Source organism: Schistocerca cancellata, chromosome 12, assembly GCF_023864275.1.
Source record: "Schistocerca cancellata isolate TAMUIC-IGC-003103 chromosome 12, iqSchCanc2.1, whole genome shotgun sequence".
NCBI classification, from domain to species: Eukaryota; Metazoa; Arthropoda; class Insecta; order Orthoptera; family Acrididae; genus Schistocerca; species Schistocerca cancellata.
In genome coordinates this window covers 104,767,182-104,787,830 of record NC_064637.1, presented here as the reverse complement: position 1 = coordinate 104,787,830, position 20,649 = coordinate 104,767,182, and the positions used below count along the sequence as shown (strand labels likewise).

General features: G+C 40.0%; 1 protein-coding gene across 1 annotated transcript in view; it reads left to right on the top strand.

The window, feature by feature from the left end:
- The window catches only part of LOC126109603 (uncharacterized), a 113,384-nt gene that overhangs the window by 55,813 nt on the left and 36,922 nt on the right, over positions 1-20,649 (top strand). The window contains exon 2 of the mRNA XM_049914645.1: positions 9,555-9,640. Coding sequence (XP_049770602.1) covers positions 9,555-9,640 — 86 coding nt within the window. The remainder of the gene's footprint in view (positions 1-9,554; positions 9,641-20,649) is intronic.

The window sequence follows — 20,649 nt, the reverse complement described above, 5'->3', positions numbered from 1 at the left end:
CTGCGGGAATCTCAGACTAGTGAATGTGAAGGGTCTGGATGGAGACTGGGGACAGGTGGCACTCACTGAGTGTTTGGGCCAGCTGAGAGGCATGCTGAGATAGTCCATGCAATTGCAATAAACAGTGTGTTTGGGTGGCACAGGGTTAACGCAACTGTCTAGTAAGCAGGTGATCCTGAGTTCTATTCTTGCTCTACCGCACATTTTTACTCATTGCCGCTGATTCCACAGAAAAGTCCCAATTCAGCTGATGTCAATAATTCCTTCTTTTTCCTTTGCTTTCTTCTCCCTCCACCTTTGGGTTACATGATAAATTTTGTAATGCAGAAGTTACGCCAACTCGAGTGGTCACACTTCAGCGCCTGCCCCTATAATTGTGATCTCTCCCTATGCAATTATCATGCCCTCAGTCCTTTAAAAAAGACCTTCATGGGTCTACAATTCCTGTCGAATGAAGATGTGCAGCAGCCGGTTATGGAATTCTTCGTGCAACAGGACACAGTGTTTTTGCCAAACAGGCATCTTTCCCTTGGTGCATCAGTGGGATGATTACCTTAATGCTCATAGCGATTTTGCATGATTGGCACACCGATTTTTGGCTGTACAGCCTTCATACAGGAATGCTTTGATTGCCCCTTAAACACTACTGGCCATTAAAGTTGCTACACCAAGAAGAAATGCAGATGATAAACGTGTATTCATTGGACAAATATATTATACTAGAACTGACATGTGATTACATTTTCACGCAATTTGGGTGCATAGATCCTGAGAAATCAGTATCTAGAACAACCACCTCTGGCCGTAATAACGGCCTTGATACGTATGGGCATTGAGTCAAACAGAGCTAGGATGGCGTGTACAGGATACCACAGTTCATCCAGAGTAGTGACTGGTATATTGTGATGAGCCAGTTACTCGGCCACCATTGACCAGATGTTTTCAGTTGGTGAGAGATCTGGAGAATGTGTTGGCCAGGGCAGCAGTTGAACATTTTCTGTATCCAGAAAGGCCCGTATGGGTCCTGCAGCATGCAGTTGTGCATTATCCTGCTGAAATGTAGGGTTTCGCAGGGATCGAATGAAGGGTAGAGCCACGAGTCGTAACACATCTGAAATGTAACATCCACTGTTCAGAGTGCCGTCAATGCGGACAAGAGGTGACCGAGACGTGTAACCAAAGGTATCCCATACCATCACACCGGGTGATATGCCAGTATGGTGATGATAAATACACGCTTCCAATGTGTATTCACCACGATGTCGCCAAACACGGATGCAACAATCATTATGCTGTAAACAGAATCTGGATTCATCCGAAAAAATGACGTTTCGCCATTCGTGCACCCAGGTTCGTCGTTGAGTACACCATCGCAGGCGCTCCTGTCTGTGATGCAGCGTCAGGGGTAACTGCAGCCGTGGTCTCCGAGCTGATAGTCCATGCTGCTGCAAATGTCATGAAACTGTTCGTGCAGATGGTTGTCGTCTTGCAAACGTCCCCACATGTTGACTCAGGGATCGGGACATGGCTGCACGATCCGTTACAGCCATGCGGATGAGATGCCGGTCATCTCGACTGCTACTGATATGAGGCCGTTGGGATCCAGCATGGCGTTCCATATTACCCTCCTGAACCCACCGATTCCATATTCTGCTAACAGTCATTGGATCTCGACCAATGCGAGCAGCAATGTCGCGATACAATAAACCGCAATCGCGCTAGGCTACAATCCGACCTTTATCAAAGTCGGAAACATGATGGTACGCATTTCTCCTCCTTACACAAGGCAACACAACAACGTTTCACCAGGCAACGCCGGTTAACTGCTGTTTGTGTATGAGAAATCAGTTGGAAACTTTCCTCATGTCAGCATGTTGTAGGTGTCGCCACCGGCACCAGCCTTGTGTGAATGCTCTGTAAAGCTAATCATTTGCATATCACAGCATCTTCTTCCTGTTGGTTAAATTTCACATCTGTAGCACGTCATCTTCTTGGTGTAGCGATTTTAATGGTCAGTAGTGTAGATTTCATCATTTATTGATTGTGTAATCATTTGTTACTAAGCAATGAATACTCTTTCTACTTTAATACCACATGTTATCTATTCAGTGTCCCTGTTTCTGTTTTTAGCTGTGTGGCTTTCCTTTGTATGAAGTGAAGGCTAAGGTTAGAAGCAGACAGAGACTTAAAAAGATCAAGAATGTCGTTCTGCTAGGTAGTAGTCCTGGGTGGGTAATGTCTATACTAGTACAGAACTCTGTGGGTAGTGAATGGCAGGTAACATGATATTTTTAGACCATGTACATGAATCATTGATATCATCTGAGATTTTGAGATTTAAGCTTTCTTGAAAATGAAAATGAGCTTGGTAAACATGATCATGTAGTGGTTATTGGTGGGGGGGGGGGGGGGGGTGCAGGGAAGTTGGCATCAGGCACATTGTGAGGTGTTCCGTCCTGCTATTAGTTGTGATACTATTTTCCACTGGTTACAGAATCTCTTAAATAGAAACCGAGCAAGGTGATGCAGCGGCTAGCATACAGGACTCGCATTCGCGAGGACAATGTTTCAGACCAGCGACTGGCCATTTTGATTTAAGTTTTCCCTGATTTCCCTAAATCACTTCAGGCAAATGCCGGGATGGTTCCTCTGGAAGGGCACAACCGATTTCCTTCTCCATCCTTCCCTCGTATGATGGGACCAATGACCTCGCTGTTTGGTCCCCTCTGCCAAATCAACCAACCAGCCTTAAATATAATCTTAACAATTGAAAGCCTCTCGGTCTTAAATTACTCGCAGAGACATACCAGCATATTCAGGATATGGTGAAATGTTGTACTCTTGAAGGAAGAGGTGTTGAATTTTATTAAAATTTCTCAAAGAATGTGTCTGATATTACAGATGGCCATGTGTATCAGCAGGACACCATCTCAGAGTAAAGTCTTCATAAATAATTTTATATCTTCATTTTTCGAAAATATAGTCCATTTTTCATAAAATATGTCAGTGTCATATTATCACCTAGATGAGAGAAAACTGTGTTCTAGATTTTTAGTAAATTGTCTCCTTCATGTAAGGAGTAAATTTCGATCAATAACCAATAAGAAACTAAGAGTTGTTACTCTTCAAAATTCCTATGTTCATTTTCCTCTTTAATCTAAAATGATGATTGGTAAGCCTCACAGTTCCATCATGCATTATTAGTTTGCAAAATTATCTTGTCTGTTCATGACTTCATAATCGATTTCAATAGTCGCCATCAGATAAAGGTGGAAGATCTATCTTTGCAATACAGTAGCACTCGGATGCCTTGAAAGATAATCTTGCTAGCAGTCTAGCTCCAGTAACTTCATTATGGTTCAGTGGTACAATTACTATTCTATTCAGTAGACATAGTTGACACTCATGTGGTAAACATTCAGTTTATTTTACAAACACTGACAACAAATAATGGTCATAAAAGCTGAAGACCTGTAGAACTGGTACATTTTGATGTATTAATTTCAAATCTAAATATTTAATGAAGTGCAGAGATGATACTGATTGTGGTGACCCAATGTTCACAGTGCCATGGACCATTAGCGGTCTTGTGATAGTGACCAGCACTGACAAATTCCTGCGTCTGTGGAAAAGCAATGACTCACTTGTCAGGATCGCCTCTGTAAAACATGCAACAAACAGAAAACCTCAACTTTTCAGTACACAAATCCTAGTAAAGTTACATATGTGAAGCATTTGCTATTACCCCTTATCTGATATCACTCAAGTGAAAAGTAGGGACAGTGCTGATTACCATTTTCAAGCCCTACAATTGGTGAGAATGCTCCTCACACAAATGTGAAAATTGTCACTCTTTGAATGACTCACCCAGATAGTCATGCATGTAAGCACACTGCGTCTGAAATGGAGGACGGCATACCAGCCATGGATCTAACAAGCCTGGCAAGATTAATGATCAGGGCCAATTTGCTGGCCGGGCTACATGTGCATTTAAAGTGGTTTCCCACAACTGACCAGGTCGAACACTATCACATGGAGCAACACTAAATGCAGATGGATGGGGTACACAAATTATGTCTGTGGAGAGAGGGGGGGGGGGGGGAGACATAGGGAGGCCATCTGGCCACCAGCTACCACAAACATTGCGAGATCAAGAAATTGACATGACGACTTTTTGAAGATAAGGGATAAAGACCAACAAAATGAAGATGATGTCACTCTTCCGAATGATACAGAAAGTCCTGGCTGAGAACTCCTATTGAACATGTAAATGAACGGCTTTGGGTGAGACTTAACAGATTGGGCCAGTCACACATGGGTGTGAAAGATGTGGCCACACCACACCTTGTGTCTACATCTGAATGTTTCCATGGAAAGGTTACTTGCACAACCACAGCTGATTTCCACAAGAATTCCAGGTAACTAGAACACTGTCCATTACCTGTGATTTACAGTAGTTGGCCTTTTGTGTAAATGTTTCCAAAAAACTGACCTTCCAAATAACTACAGAGTTCCAATAAAAAATAGGGAAACAAAAAACAGCTTGGGGAGTACAAAGGTTAAGTCGTTATACATTTAGAATTTTTCATCAGATCATAAGAAACTTGTTAAGTTAGAAAAATAAGTTTCTCATATCAATACAGGGCACTGAAAAATCTAAATGTATCCCTACAAATGTGTTATGTATAACAAAACATCACCTAGAAGTCACAGAGACTGAACAGTTGTACCCATGTGGATTCGAGTTAGTATTACACTACTGTAGGTTTAATATGAGGAAAAAGGGAGTGGCTGTATACAAAAGAAGTGGAATAAAATCCCAGTGAATACTGTATTGAAAGCTGCAAGGGTGGTTCGATAAGATTGGTAAATTTCCATGAAAGATGGAACATTTTTTGTTGTGCTTTTGTGGTTGGTAAGTATCGTCGTTCTAAGAACAGTATAAAGAATTTGTACAATGTACAGCATACAGTTCACTGTTGACAGCTGTTGGAATTGGTCAGTGTATTGACTGTGATTTTAAATGGAGAAAAACTGAGCTTTGTACTGTTATTAAAACTCCAAGACTAATTTTATTCCTGGTGTTCAAGTGACATCAGCACAGTAAATATGGTGGCAGCTTGAAGTAACAACTGTAAACAACAGACGTGCTTTGACCAGTGAGTTGTAAGGAGGCAGTGTTAAGTAGTGGACGTGCAGCAATAGTGTGTCATTTGTTGTCACACATTACAGTGGACAACATCCCTAAATCAAATGTCCAAGACATTCTCCACGATGTTTTGAAGAAGAGAAAAGTGTGTGAAAAGGTTGCCTTAAACATTTTGACCCCCAAACAAAGACAATGATGTGCGGACACTTTCTGCAACTTGATTGAAATGCAAAATACAGACAGATGTTTTCTGGAAACAATTATCATGGGTAATGATACAAGATGTTATCACTGCAAACCTACCACAGAATGACAAAGTATAGAATTTCATATGAAGGATCAGTGTTTCAATGAAATAAGAGTCAAGCCAGTGTGATGGGTGAGTTGAACAGAATTTTGAAAAAGGACTTTGACAGTTTCATATGGCTGTAGGAATGTTCTGTGTGTTATACTTAAGCGCTTGGGGTCTCTCTATAATGGAAGCATTAAGAGCACCAGTGTAACTTTTATCTATTTTTTAATTAATCAAGTTTCAGAACTTTTTGGGTTGATTGGGTACTTTACATGCTTTCAATAATTTATGTTCTATGTCACAATCATTAAGGCCGGTCCAAATAAGGTTAAAAAGTATTTGTATGGAATAAGAATACCATGTAAAGTAGATAATCGAACCTCTTTCAGAGTCCTCTTCGGGGACCTGGGGACTCCTACACTTAAATGCCAATCATATGCACACACTCTAATGGTATTTATGGTTAATAAGAGTGAACTTAGGATGAACTCGGCAATTGATAACCACAATAGTAGAAGTAGAAATAATTTTACATACAGACTGTGCACATGTGTCTAGGGTTCAGAATAGTCTTATATTCTGGTGCAAAAGTCTATAACAGGTTACCAGTAAACATCAGGTAAGAAGTTAAAAATCCTGAAATATTTAAAAACAAAATAATACCTCATTAGCCACTTCTTCTATATTACATCAAAATACTTGCACTCAGGAATTTAAATTTCATGTAAATATAATATTTACAATGTGAATTAGGATTGATTTCTAATCACCATATAGAGTAGACAATGAGTGGCAGATACCCATATTTTTACCAAAAGTGGACTAAACTATCAGACAAAATTCTTTTCAGATTTAGAGTGAAACTAACACTAACATGTTCATAAACACACACACACACACACACACACACACACACACACACACACACGTCTCCAGGTGCTAAGGGCCTCTGCACCCAGAGATGACAGTGGTCATGTGTGTGAACTGTCACGCATACAGATTTGTACCTTAATGCACAGAATTTCCATCACCCTGTTCAGATGAGAGCTGTTTTGAACATATTAGTATGAAGAGCAAAAACTCTTTCTTATGAGGACTACTTTAAGTCCGAAATGATCCAACTGAAGCATGTGTTCCGATAGAATGGCTATGGTGTACACGATATAAAGACAGTGTTCTCCAAGAAAAGGAAATCTGAAAATGCTGCACACTCACAGGATGAAACACTGAGTGCGGTTCTTCCTTTTTGTGGCGCTATGTCCAGCAAAATAGGAAGAGTCCTGGGTAGAAGGGGTATATGACAAATTTTTCATCCTCCTAAGAAAATTAAGGAGATGATGCGCCCTGTTAAGGGCAGTCTCGGCCTCAGGGTCTGTGGAATTTATATCATCTCCTGTGAGCGTGGAAGCAATTAGATAGGTCAGACCATTCGTACTGTTTCTGGTCACTGTGCAGAACACCAGTGGCATATTAAAAATAGAGAACTGGAGAAATCGGCAATTGCGAAGCACATCCTCATGAACAAACATAAAATACTGTTTGATGAAACAAAAATTTTGTCCCATGCCTCCACATACTGGGATTCCGTCATTAAGGAGGTTGTTGAAATAAGAATGAGCGAGAAGAACTTTAACCGTGATAGCGGATACTATCGGAGCGGTGCATGGAAACAAGTGCTCGATGCAGAGAAGCAGCAGAGACATTCCTTTCAAGGTTTACATTCCAACGAAAGTGGTGCCCCCCCACCAGCGCACATATTGACACCATCTGTAACAGCAGTATGTAATCGCTGACCAATCAGAAGCTGTCCACGAGCTTTATAAGGCCACCAGTGAAGCCAGTCAGTTGCAACACTGAGAATGTTTTACATATAAGTGCCATCATGAAAGACTTCGTTCTCATTGTCTGGATTACTCATGGTATTTCGGAAAGGATGTTCCAGGGAGAAAATGAATGTGTGATAATTAGATTTCAGGATTTAGGCTCAAGAAGTTCCAATCCTGCAAATACACTCCTGGAAATTGAAATAAGAACACCGTGAATTCATTGTCCCAGGAAGGGGAAACTTTATTGACACATTCCTGGGGTCAGATACATCACATGATCACACTGACAGAACCACAGGCACATAGACACAGGCAACAGAGCATGCACAATGTCGGCACTAGTACAGTGTATATCCACCTTTCGCAGCAATGCAGGCTGCTATTCTCCCATGGAGACGATCGTAGAGATGCTGGATGTAGTCCTGTGGAACGGCTTGCTATGCCATTTCCACCTGGCGCCTCAGTTGGACCAGCGTTCGTGCTGGACGTGCAGACCGCGTGAGACGACGCTTCATCCAGTCCCAAACATGCTCAATGGGGGACAGATCCGGAGATCTTGCTGGCCAGGGTAGTTGACTTACACCTTCTAGAGCACGTTGGGTGGCACAAGATACATGCGGACGTGCATTGTCCTGTTGGAACAGCAAGTTCCCTTGCCGGTCTAGGAATGGTAGAACGATGGGTTCGATGACGGTTTGGATGCACCGTGCACTATTCAGTGTCCCCTCGACGATCACCAGTGGTGTACGGCCAGTGTAGGAGATCGCTCCCCACACCGTGATGCCGGGTGTTGGCCCTGTGTGCCTCGGTCGTATGCAGTCCTGATTGTGGCGCTCACCTGCACGGCGCCAAACACGCATACGACCATCATTGGCACCAAGGCAGAAGCGACTCTCATCGCTGAAGACGACACGTCTCCATTCGTCCCTCCATTCACGCCTGTCGCGACACCACTGGAGGCGGGCTGCACGATGTTGGGGCGTGAGCGGAAGACGGCCTAACGGTGTGCGGGACCGTAGCCCAGCTGCATGGATATGGTTGCGAATGGTCCTCGCCGATACCCCAGGAGCAACAGTGTCCCTAATTTGCTGGGAAGTGGCGGTGCGGTCCCCTACGGCACTGCGTAGGATCCTACGGTCTTGGCGTGCATCCGTGCATCGCTGCGGTCCGGTCCCAGGTCGACGGGCACGTGCACCTTCCGCCGACCACTGGCGACAACATCGATGTACTGTGGAGACTTCACGCCCCACGTGTTGAGCAATTCGGCGGTACGTCCAACCGGCCTCCCGCATGCCCACTATACGCCCTCGCTCAAAGTCCATCAACTGCACATACGGTTCACGTCCACGCTGTCGCGGCATGCTACCAGTGTTAAAGACTGCGATGGAGCTCCGTATGCCACGGCAAACTGGCTGACACTGACGGTGGCGGTGCACAAATGCTGCGCAGCTAGCGCCATTCGACGGCCAACACCGCGGTTCCTGGTGTGTCCGCTGTGCCGTGCGTGTGATCATTGATTGTACAACCCTCTCGCAGTGTCCGGAGCAAGTATGGTGGGTCTGACACACCGGTGTCAATGTGTTCTTTTTTCCATTTCCAGGAGTGTATTAAGTCTTTGTGATAATGAGAGGAATTTGATTGACTACAAGACATGTTACATAATCTAACAGATGTGAGTGTATATAATGTGATGAAAACATTTGTTTCAGAATTAATGCTCATAAGAGATTATTGTTTGATTGAAAAAAAAATATATAATTTCTTTAAGAATTTAATTAAGAAGTCATTGACATCAGAACACCAACCACTCTGAGCAGATGGTTGAAGGAGTAGAAGAAGCATTTAGCTATTGCTTCTCACAAATAAAACTTAGATATTAGAAAATGTAGTTGCTGTTTAGGAACAGAAGCGCAATATTTGATTTGTTTCTGATAATTGTGAAAGGAAAGTAACTTATTGAAACAGAATGAAATTGTTTACCAGCACACTCTAGACCTGCCTCAAATAATTTTTTTTGCTCTGGTAGTTACAAAACGCGCTTTTGGGCATAAAAATGAAACCTAGACCATTTTTACTTTGTGTTCAGAAACACACTGGTAAATCAAAGAGTATGTGGTTTAGTTGATTTTAATCATATCTTATATTTTTGTGATAAAAAAAAATCACAGCTATAAAATTAGTAAAACAGTAACTGCACAGAATTTAGTGTCACCATCAGAATAATCACATAGTTAGTTTCATATCTCAGGAGCATTATAAATAAGCGTATCATATTGTTCTTTTCCAGACATATAAAGATGCCAGATACTCCACTAAGAATAACCACAGAGAGGAAGAACCTCATATTGATACAGTCACAGGGCTTGTTTACAGGTATGTTCGAAATATTCTTTTTCTCCTCTAAAGAAAAACTCAATTTATTTATTTTTTTGTTTGCCTATGGTTTTATATTGTAGCAAGCCTAGACAACTGTTCATTCGGTTTGACTTCTGGAGTTGGTTGAGTGGATGCTACAACATATAAATAATATTAGATCACTTTGAGTAAAACTCTTAAATACAGGCTACTTAAATGTGAAAAATGCTGTAAGGTTGCAACTCCCCCCCACCCCACTCCACCCCCTGACTAATGACTAAGATGATGGTGGTACTGAGTGTGGGTGATGAAAATTGTGCATGTGGCACTGTGCTCTGATGTAAGTACACTTTTCAGCAACGACGACACACCAAGCCTCTCAAGGATATGTCATTGTTGATGTCTCATTCATGGCTGTTTCTCGCAGCAACTGTCTGCAGTTTGTTGTTCCGTTGTGAGATACCAAACTCTTAAATACAGGCTACTTAATGTGAGGGTGAATAATAGATATAATTGCAAAACAACCTCACTCTTTGGATGAAATTACAGACTGCTGATTACTAATCTAACAACATGAGGGCTATGCACAATATGTCATAACTGAAAAATAAGTCACCACAACAAAATTTACAAGCATGTCATATCCAAGGTGAGAGTTCAACTTTTTCATCCACACGGTTGTTCATTTAGACACATGAGAGTTAGCAGAAATTTATACAAGAAACAACAAGACTCTAAAATCGGCAGTTTGTGTTATCTGATTCAATGTGTTTGGGAATGTCAATCGTTGCGGTCTTCAGTCTGAAGAATTGTTTGATACAGCTCTCGATGCTGCTCTATCCTGTGCAAGCCTCTTCATCAATGCGTAACTACTGCAGCATACATCCTTTTCAATCTGCTTACTATCTCCAGCCTTGGGCATCCCTGCACTTCCCTCCAGTACCAAATTGGTGATTCCTTGATGCCTCATAATGTGTCCTATCAACCAATCCCTTTTTTTTAGTTAAGTTCTGCCACAAAATTTTTTCTTTCCCAGTTTGATTCAGTAGCTTCTCATTAATTATTCGTTCTACCCATGTAATGTTAAGCATTCTCCTGTAATACTGCTTTTCAGAAGCTTCTTTGCTCTTCTTGTCTGAATTACTTATCATCAATGTTTCACTTCCATATGTGGCTACATTCTATAGAAATACCTTCAGAGAAGACAACACTTAAATCTATATTTGATGTTAACAAATTTCTCTTCTTTAGAAATGCTTTTCTTGCCATTGGCAATTTACAGTTTATGTCTCCTCTACTTCAGCCATCATCAGTTATTTTGCTTCTCAAATAGCAAAACATACCTACTACTTTGTGTCTCATTTCCTAATTTAATTCCCTCAGCATCATCTGATTTAATTGGCTGTGTTCCATTTCCCTTGTTTCACTTTTGTTGATGCTCATCTTTTAACCTCTTTTCAAGACACTGTCCATTCCATTCAACTGCTTTTCCAAGTCCGTTGCAGTCTGTTGGAAGTTTTTATTTCTTCTCTCTGAACTTTAATTTATTCTCCAAATTTTTCCTTTGTTTCCCTTGCTGCTTGGCCAGTACACAGATGGAATAACATTGGGGAATGAGCTACAACCTTCTCTTACTCCTTCTCAATTACTGCTTCCCTTTCGTGTTCTTCAACACTTATAAAAAGTAGTACGGTTTTTGTATAAGTTGCTCATAACTTTTCACTCTCTGTATTTTATCTCTGCAATTTTCAGACTTTCAAGCAGTGTGTTCCATTCAACATTGTCAAAAGCTTTCTGTAAGCCTATGAATGCTGCAAACATAATTTCCTTTTCTTCAACCTTCCTTTAAAGATAACTCATAGGGTCACTCATGTGTTCCTGCATTCCTGCATTTCTGCAGAACCTAAACTAACCTTCCATGAGATCGGCTTCTACCAAATTTTACGTTTTTCTGTACATAATTCGTGTCAGTATTTTGCAGACATCACTTCGTAAAATGATAGTTCAGTATTATTCGCACCTGTCAGCAATACTAAGCTGGCATTCTGTGTCAGGTGTTTGTTGATTCCCAATAACTTAAAAAAAAAAAAAAAAAAAAAAAAAAAAGGCTCTGAGCACTATGGGACTTAACATCTCAGATCATCAGTCCCCTAGAACTTAGAACTACTTAAACCTAACTAACCTAAGGACATCACACACATCCATGCCCGAGGCAGGATTCGAACCTGCGACCGTAGTGGTCGCGCGGTTCCAGACTGAAGCGCCTAGAACCACTCGGCCACCGGCGGCCGGCCCAATAACTTTTCTTAACAGAATGTAAAACCTTACATTCTGCATCATGAGAATGGTATTCTGGTAAAAGATGATTTGCATTGGTGAATCTTTCTTCCTTTATCTCTAGCTTCTCTACAATTCACTTAGCACAATTGCCACAGCTCTGCCTGACTGACCAATATACACTTTTTCAAACCACTTGCAAGTGATTTTATACATCCCACTCTGTCCCAAGAGTTGCAGTTTATCTTTACTGCTAAATAAAACATGTGATATGCTAATGGTATTATAAAATGCAGGTCTGTAGTTGCAAGACTTCAACTTTTTGGAATGTTGTCTGAAATGTTGAAAGTATATGGGACTTTGCACCAGGCGTTGTAGCTACTGACTAATTGCTGTTGGCCATTGTACAGAAGTGGTTTAATTTTACACATTTTCTTTTTTCCTTGATATTATCAGTCTGGGAAGAGCTATGGCCATTTCTGGAATCGATGTGTTTGGTGATCTGTAGTTTTGTTTGAAAGGCTGCTTCACATAATGGAAAAGATATGAGGCTGATGGAAAGCTGCATGTTTCCACTTGTGTAGGTGCTGGGAGTGTGCAGGAATTACTGTGATTGTGGCTCTGTGTTTTTCTTTAAATGCTTATTAAGTGTCTTCTTGTACTAATGTCTATGTTAAGGCACAACAAATTTATATAAGAGCCTTCCAGCTACATTGTAAATTGAATTTTCTTATGTTGTGAGTATAATTGTTGTAGTAATGTACTTAATTGTCTATTGGTGCTGGTCCACAAACACAGCACATCATCCACATACCTGACCCAGTACTTTATTTTCAAGTCAGTGGCTCTTTCTATAAGAAAGTTTGTTTGAAATTGTCCATAAAAATTTCGGATAGTACAGAACTAAGAGGCGAGACACTAGCTAGCCCATCAGACTGACTATAATACTTGTTTTGAAACTGAGGTGAGACCCTAGCTAGGCCATCAGGCTGACTATAATACTTGTTTTGAAACTGGAAGTAATTCTGTTTTACACACATTTGAATAGCATTGATTATATCATGTAATTCTACAGAATTCAATTTGGCTTTGTTCAAGAGATCTGTTTATATGTTTCTCCATTCATCAGTAGGAACACACGTTAATAAGCTCGTGATGTCGAACAATTTTTGTTTAGAATGGGATTGGATTTGCTTATCTTTAATTGTATCAACAAGAGCCATGGAATTTTTGATATCAAACTTAGATTTAAAAATGGTTTTCTTTAATGATATAATTTACATGTTTTGCTAGTAGATAACAAGGGACAGAAAAGGATGACACAACGGGGCATACTGGAATGCCATCTGTATGTAATTTAGGTAAACCATATACTTTAGGGACCATAGGTTTCAAATATAATAATACTTTTAAATGAAGATTTTCATTTATTCATTGTAAGGTATAGCTGCATCTTTTTGTGCCAGCTGAAAGTAGGAACTATCAAGAAACTGTTACACTTCGATAATGTAATCACCAGTATGATGTGTGTGTGTGTGGAGGGGGGGGGGGGGAGGGGGGAATAATGCCAGCTTAATATTAAATGGTCACTCAAGTTCCTTTTTCCCCTTTCTTAAATAAAGTTTTCAGTACAAATACTAGATTCAAACTGTATGTTCACCGTGTTTTTCATCAGTTGTTAAATGTGTCTCCTCATAAAATCTTTGTTGCCTGCCTCCCTTTTTTAGTTAATGTATTATTCCTGTTTGATGAAAACTGTAATTTTTTACTGTGTAAACAATGTTTGTTTCTTCTGTACAAATAATATCTGTGTAGGTTGCACATCATGTTCAATTGTGTTTATGGCATTCAGTTGTCACCTGAAGAAAGTGTAAGAAGACAAAAATCAATTTGTGACCAAATAAATATATTTTAGCAGTACCTTACAAAGTGTCTTCCTATTATTATTATTTCTTTACTTTCTCAGACGTTAAGTCTGGTTAAAAATGGAAAGTGACGCGGACCTTGATCAAGCGTCACTTCCTTTTAACTGTACGGTATATGTTATATTGCATTTACGAACTTTCGGGTAATTGAACATGTATCAATAATTACAGATTTCTGAAGTTGTATATACATGTTTGGATGTAGCTGTATTCCCTTAATATACTGGTGGATATTGTGTGGTATGACTCCTGTAGTTGATAGTATAATTGGTACAATGTCAACTTTATCCTGATGCCAGATGTCCTTGACTTCCTCAGCCAGTTGGATGTATTTTTCAATTTTTTTCTCCTATTTTCTTTTGTATATTTGTTGTATTGGGTATGGATATTTCGATTAGTTGTGTTAATTTCTTCTTTTTATTGGTGAGTATGATGTCAGGTTTGTTATGTGGTGTTGTTTTATCTGTTATAATGGTTCTGTTCCAGTATAATATGTATTCATCATTCTCCAGTACATCTTGTGGTGCATACTTGTATGTGAGTAAACCCGTGGTCTAGGGGTAGCGTCTTTGATTCATAATCAAAACGTCTTCGGTCCCGGGTTCGATCCCCGCCACTGCCTAAATTTTGATAAATAATCAGCATTGGCGGCCGAAGACTTCCGGCATAAGAAGTCAGCCTCATTCTGCCAACGGCCTTGTCAAAGAGGGCGGAGGAGCGGATAGAGGTTCAGGGCACTCTCTTGTCCTAGGGGTGGGAAATTGCCCCTAAAGGCGGAAGAATCAGCAATGATCCACGACATGAGGATGCAGAAGGCAATGGAAACCACTGCATTAAAGACACGTAACGTGTATCCACAGGACATGTGGCCTGTATTTGAAGAAGTGTCATGATGATCTCTCCATTGGCAAAAGATTCTGGAATAGTCCCCCATTCGGATCTTCGGGAGGGGACTGCCAAGGGGGAGGTTACCATGAGAAAAAGATTGAATAATCAACGAAAGGATAACATTCTACGAGTCGGGGCATGGAATGTCAGAAGCTTGAACGTGGTAGGGAAAGTAGAAAATCTGAAAAGGGAAATGCAAAGGCTCAATCTAGATATAGTAGGGGTCAGTGAAGTGAAGTGGAAGGAAGACAAGGATTTCTGGTCAGACGAGTATCAGGTAATATCAACAGGTGTAGGATTCGTTATGAATAGGAAAGTAGGGCAGAGGGTGTGTTACTGTGAGCAGTTCAGTGACCGGGTTGTTCTAATCAGAATCGACAGCAGACCAACACCTACAACGATAGTTCAGGTATACATGCCGACGTCGCAAGCTGAAGATGAAAAGATAGAGAAAGTGTATGAGGATATTGAAAGGGTAATGCAGTATGTAAAGGGTGACGAAAATCTAATAATCATGGGCAACTGGAATGCAGTTGTAGGGGAAGGAGTAGAAGAAAAGGTTACAGGAGAATATAGGTTTGGGACAAGGAATGAAAGAGGAGAAAGACTAATTGAGTTCTGTAACAAGTTTCAGCTAGTAATAACGAATACCCTGTTCAAGAATTACAAGAGGAGGAGGTATACTTGGAAAAGGCCGGGAGATACGGGAAGATTTCAATTAGATTACATCATGGTCAGACAGAGATTCCGAAATCAGATACTGGATTGTAAGGCGTACCCAGGAGCAGATATAGACTCAGATCACAATATAGTAGTGATGAAGAGTAGGCTGAAGTTCAAGACATTAGTCAGGAAGAATCAATATGCAAAGAAGTGGGATACGGAAGTACTAAGGAATGATGAGATACGTTTGAAGTTCTCTAACGCTATAGATACAGCAATAAGGAATAGCGCAGTAGGCAGTACAGTTGAAGAGGAATGGACATCTCTAAAAAGGGCCATCACAGAAGTTGGGAAGGAAAACATAGGTACAAAGAAGGTAGCTGCGAAGAAACCATGGGTAACAGAAGAAATACTTCAGTTGATTGATGAAAGGAGGAAGTACAAACATGTTCCGGGAAAATCAGGAATACAGAAATACAAGTCACTGAGGAATGAAATAAATAGGAAGTGCAGGGAAGCTAAGACGAAATGGCTGCAGGAAAAATGTGGAGACATCGAAAAAGATATGATTGTCGGAAGGACAGGCTCAGCATACAGGAAAGTCAAAACAACCTTTGGTGACATTAAAAGCAACGGTGGTAACATTAAGAGTGCAACGGGAATTCCACTGTTAAATGCAGTGGAGAGAGCAGATAGGTGAAAAGAATACATTGAAAGCCTCTATGAGGGTGAAGATTTGTCTGATGTGAAGGAAGAAGAAACAGGAGTTGATTTAGAAGAGATAGGGGATCCAGTATTAGAATCGGAATTTAAAAGAGCTCTGGAGGACTTACGGTCAAATAAGGCAGAAGGGATATATAACATTCCATCAGAATTTCTAAAATCATTTGGGGAAGTGGCAACAAAACGACTATTCATGTTGGTGTGTAGAATATATGAGTCTGGCGATATACCATCTGACTTTCGGAAAAGCATCATCCACACAATTCCGAAGACGGCAAGAGCTGACAAGTGCGAGAATTATCGCACAATCAGCTTAACACCTCATGCATCGAAGCTGCTTACAAGAATAATATACAAGAATAATATACAATGATGGAAATAAAAGAAAGGTTCAGGAGTGGAATTAAAATACAAGGTGAAAGGATATCAATGATACGATTCGCTGATGACATTGCTATCCTGAGTGAAAGTGAAGAAGAATTAAATGATCTGCTGAACGGAATGAACAGTCTAATGAGTACACAGTATGGTTTGAGAGTAAATCGGAGAAAGGTGAAGATAATGAGAAGTAGTAGAAATGAGAACAGCGAGAAACTTAACATCAGGATTGATGGTCACGAAGTCAATGAAGTTAAGGAATTCTGCTACCTAGGCAGTAAAATAACCAATGACGGACGGAGCAAAGAGGACATCAAAAGCAGACTCGCTATGGCAAAAAAGGCATTTCTGGCCAAGAGAAGTCTACTAATATCAAATACCGGCCTTAATTTGAGGAACAAATTTCTGAGGATGTACGTCTGGAGTACAGCATTGTATGGTAGTGAAACATGGACTGTGGGAAAACCGGAACAGAACAGAATCTAAGCATTTGAGATGTGCTATAGACGAAAGTTGAAAATTAAGTGGACTGATAAGGTAAGGAATGAAGAGGTTCTACGCAGAATCGGAGAGGAAAGGAATATGTGGAAAACACTGATAAGGAGAAGGGACAGGATGATAGGACATCTGCTAAGACATGAGGGAATGACTTCCATGGTACTAGAGGGAGCTGTAGAGGGCAAAAATTGTAGAGGAAGACAGAGATTGGAATACGCCAAGCAAATAATTGAGGACGTAGGTTGCAAGTGCTACTCTGAGATGAAGAGGTTAGCACAGGAAAGGAATTCATGGCGGGCTGCATCAAACCAGTCAGTAGACTGAAGACAAAAAAAAAAACTTGTGTGTGGGAACGTGTTGTTTTATAAGTTTATGTTGTAAGGCAAGCTGTTGATGTATTATTTTGGCTACATTGTCATGTCTTCTGGGGTATTCTGTATTTGCTAGTATTGTACAGCCGCTTGTGATGTGATCTACGGTTTCTATTTGTTGTTTGGAAAGTCTGCATTTATCTGTTGTGGTTTGGGGTCTTTAATAATATGCTTGCTGTAATATCTGGTGTTTATTGTTTGATCCTGTATTGCAATCATGAATCCTTCCATCTCACTGTATATATTGCCTTTTCTTAGCCATGTGTTGGATGCATCTTGATCGATGTGTGGCTGTGTTAGATGATAGGGGTGCTTGCCATGTAGTGTTTTCTTTTTCCAATTTACTTTATTTGTATCTGTTGATGTTATGTGATCTAAAGGGTTGTAGAAGTGGTTATGAAATTGCAGTGGTTTAGCCGATGTATTTACATGAGTGATTGCTTTGTGTATTTTGCTAGTTTCTGCTCGTTCTAGAAAGAATTTTCTTAAATTGTCTACCTGTCCATAATGTAGGTTTTTTATGTTGATAAATCCCCTTCCTCCTTCCTTTCTGCTTAATGTGAATCTTTCAGTTGCTGAATGTATGTGATGTATTCTATGTATGTGGCATTGCGATCGTGTAAGTGTATTGAGTGCTTCTAGGCCTGTGTTACTCCATTTCACTACTCCAAATGAGTATTATTATTATTATTATTATTATTATCAGTATCTGCCAAGCACTGGTGGAAAATTCAGTTAATGTTATTAATGAAGTTATAACAGCTACTTCTCTTTGTTAATTTGCGCCTATTACTTGTGAACTATGGTTTATTCATCTTGTGATGTATGTGTACAAACCATTTGATATGTGCAAACTTACAGTCATTACCTAATGGCATAAATAATAAGTTTTATCCATCAGAAATTTATACTACAGCTTTTGTCAATATCCCCCATTGAGTAATTGGATCTCTCTGATAGCACCCATAATTTTTAGAATATATTGCACCTTTCCTGAATAAATTAGCATTTAAGTTCAAGTGTACCACTACAGATGATGATGCCAGACATGTTATTTGTTTAATTTCGTAAAACTGAACAAGAGAGCAGTACAAGAAATTGGACATGGAACTGTAGTAAGGATTGTACCATAGCCAGAGGCTGAGCAGTCTTGTGCCCTATCGTGTATGCGATGAGATCAACTGACACTAATTTTATCTGGCAGACTGCATGAATTTGCATGTGTAATGGCCTAATTGGCTAACTTTAATGCCAACTAACTCAGAAATGGCACCATATCGAATTTTTTCGTAACAATTATTTCTTTGCACAACCTGATGCACAACACCCTGACGAGCTTTTCAGACTGTTGCTGAGCACTCTCTGTGGGGATATGACAGTTGACAGTAAATGGGTTTCTGATGTGTGGTGCACATATTCAGATACATTTCTTGTCTTCCTTCCTCCTGTATATCTGTAGTGTTTGTGCTGCGATAGTTGAGTGTTTCCAAGGACGCAATCCACACTTAATTATATATTTAAAGTAACATCTATTTGCTACTTTCCATATATTGATGGCCAGTTGCAGCTGACATTATTTAAGATTCTTTTACATGATAACATCTACACTGCATGGTGAATGAAAGAATGACTATGGAATGTCCGTATCTTTCCCTGAGTTTATTCAGTGATTGCTGTCCCCATCCAGACATTCCCCTAGTAATATTAGCCTTTATTCTGCAGCTCTATGTTGCTTATTTGCTCAATCATGTCAGAAACACATTTTCTGGCTTTATTAGCATGTGTGTAACCTCCCTGGACAGAATGTTAGTCACCACTTAAATGAGCACAGTGGTTGCTCTGAAGCTCTGTGGATAGCATAGAACTGGTATTAGGTGGCCATGTAACCCTCCACTGCTGACACAAATCATGCTGGTAGTATGTATAGAATCACCACAGTAACAGGCAATGAAATTACAAAACTGTCAAAATTGCACAGAAGTTTCTTATTTAAATGGATAATAGTTGCATTTTTAGTATGTGGTCTTGCCTATTCTGTTTTTGACAGTGGTCATAAGATTATCAAAAGCTACTACTAGTAGGATGATTATGCTCAGTATGAATGGACTTCGCATGCATGATGTTAAATGTTATTCCAGTAATGTACGCACAATAAATGTTCTCTGTTGTGTGTTTGTTGATTTAGTTTCACATAATAGTGTATGCATTGCAGTGTATTTTATTGTCAATAAAAATATACTGAAGTATATCTAAAAACAAAGATGATGTAACTTACCAAATGAAGGTGTTGGCATGTTGATAGACACACAAACACACACACAAAATTCAAGCTTTCGCAACCAACGGTTGCTTCGTCAGGAAAGAGGGAAGGAGAGGGAAAGACGAAAGGATGTGGGTTTTTCGTCTTTCCCTCTCCTTCCCTCTTTCCTGACAAAGCAACCATTGGTTGCGAAAGCTTGAATTTTGTGTGTGTGTTTGTGTTTGTGTGTCTATCAACATGCCAACACCTTCATTTGGTAGGTTACATCATCTTTGTTTTTAGATATATTTTTCCCACGTGGAATGTTTCCCTCTATTATATTCAAAATATATTGAAGCTTTGCTATGCTCTCGCTTAAGTGGTCTTGGGCATTCAGTAATTTGGGCTGTGTATTTTGCCATTGCCATTTGTTAAGTGGTGATCCCAGTTCGCCATTTCCTAACATAATGCCCTTTTTTTAACCCTTACGTTCTCATTTATGTTAGTCATTTGAGTTATTAGCCATTTTCTGAACAATGTACAGGCTTTGACCGCTTTTTATCTGTCATAGCAATATGGCGAAGGACATTTAATCTTTAGTTCAGGACCTCCGTTGCCTCTATGGTGTGATTTATAGACCTTTTTCCAAGTTCCTGGTTTTATGTGCCTATCTTTTCATTGATTGGGCTTAACATGTAGTCACTTTTAGCTCCTTTTTCGTCTTTGTGTTCCACGGTTCTGACATGAGCATGTATGACCCTTGTTTTTTGTGCACCCTAAAAAAATAAAAAAAAGACAGACTGTATATTGTCATGTACAGTACATTCATTTGTTTATATTGATCGGTCACTGGTGGCACTACGAAGTGTAATGTTGGAGCGTTTGCAAAATTCTTCTTCTACTTGTTACTGTTGATTGTTTGACTTGGATATTTTAGTTTTTTATAAAAAAAATTTAAATTGTGAACCATTATTTATGCTACAGTCATTTTAATGTTACACTGACTGGCCAGTGGCATCACTACGAGACAAGATGCACATATGTGCACAAGATTTCTTTTGTACA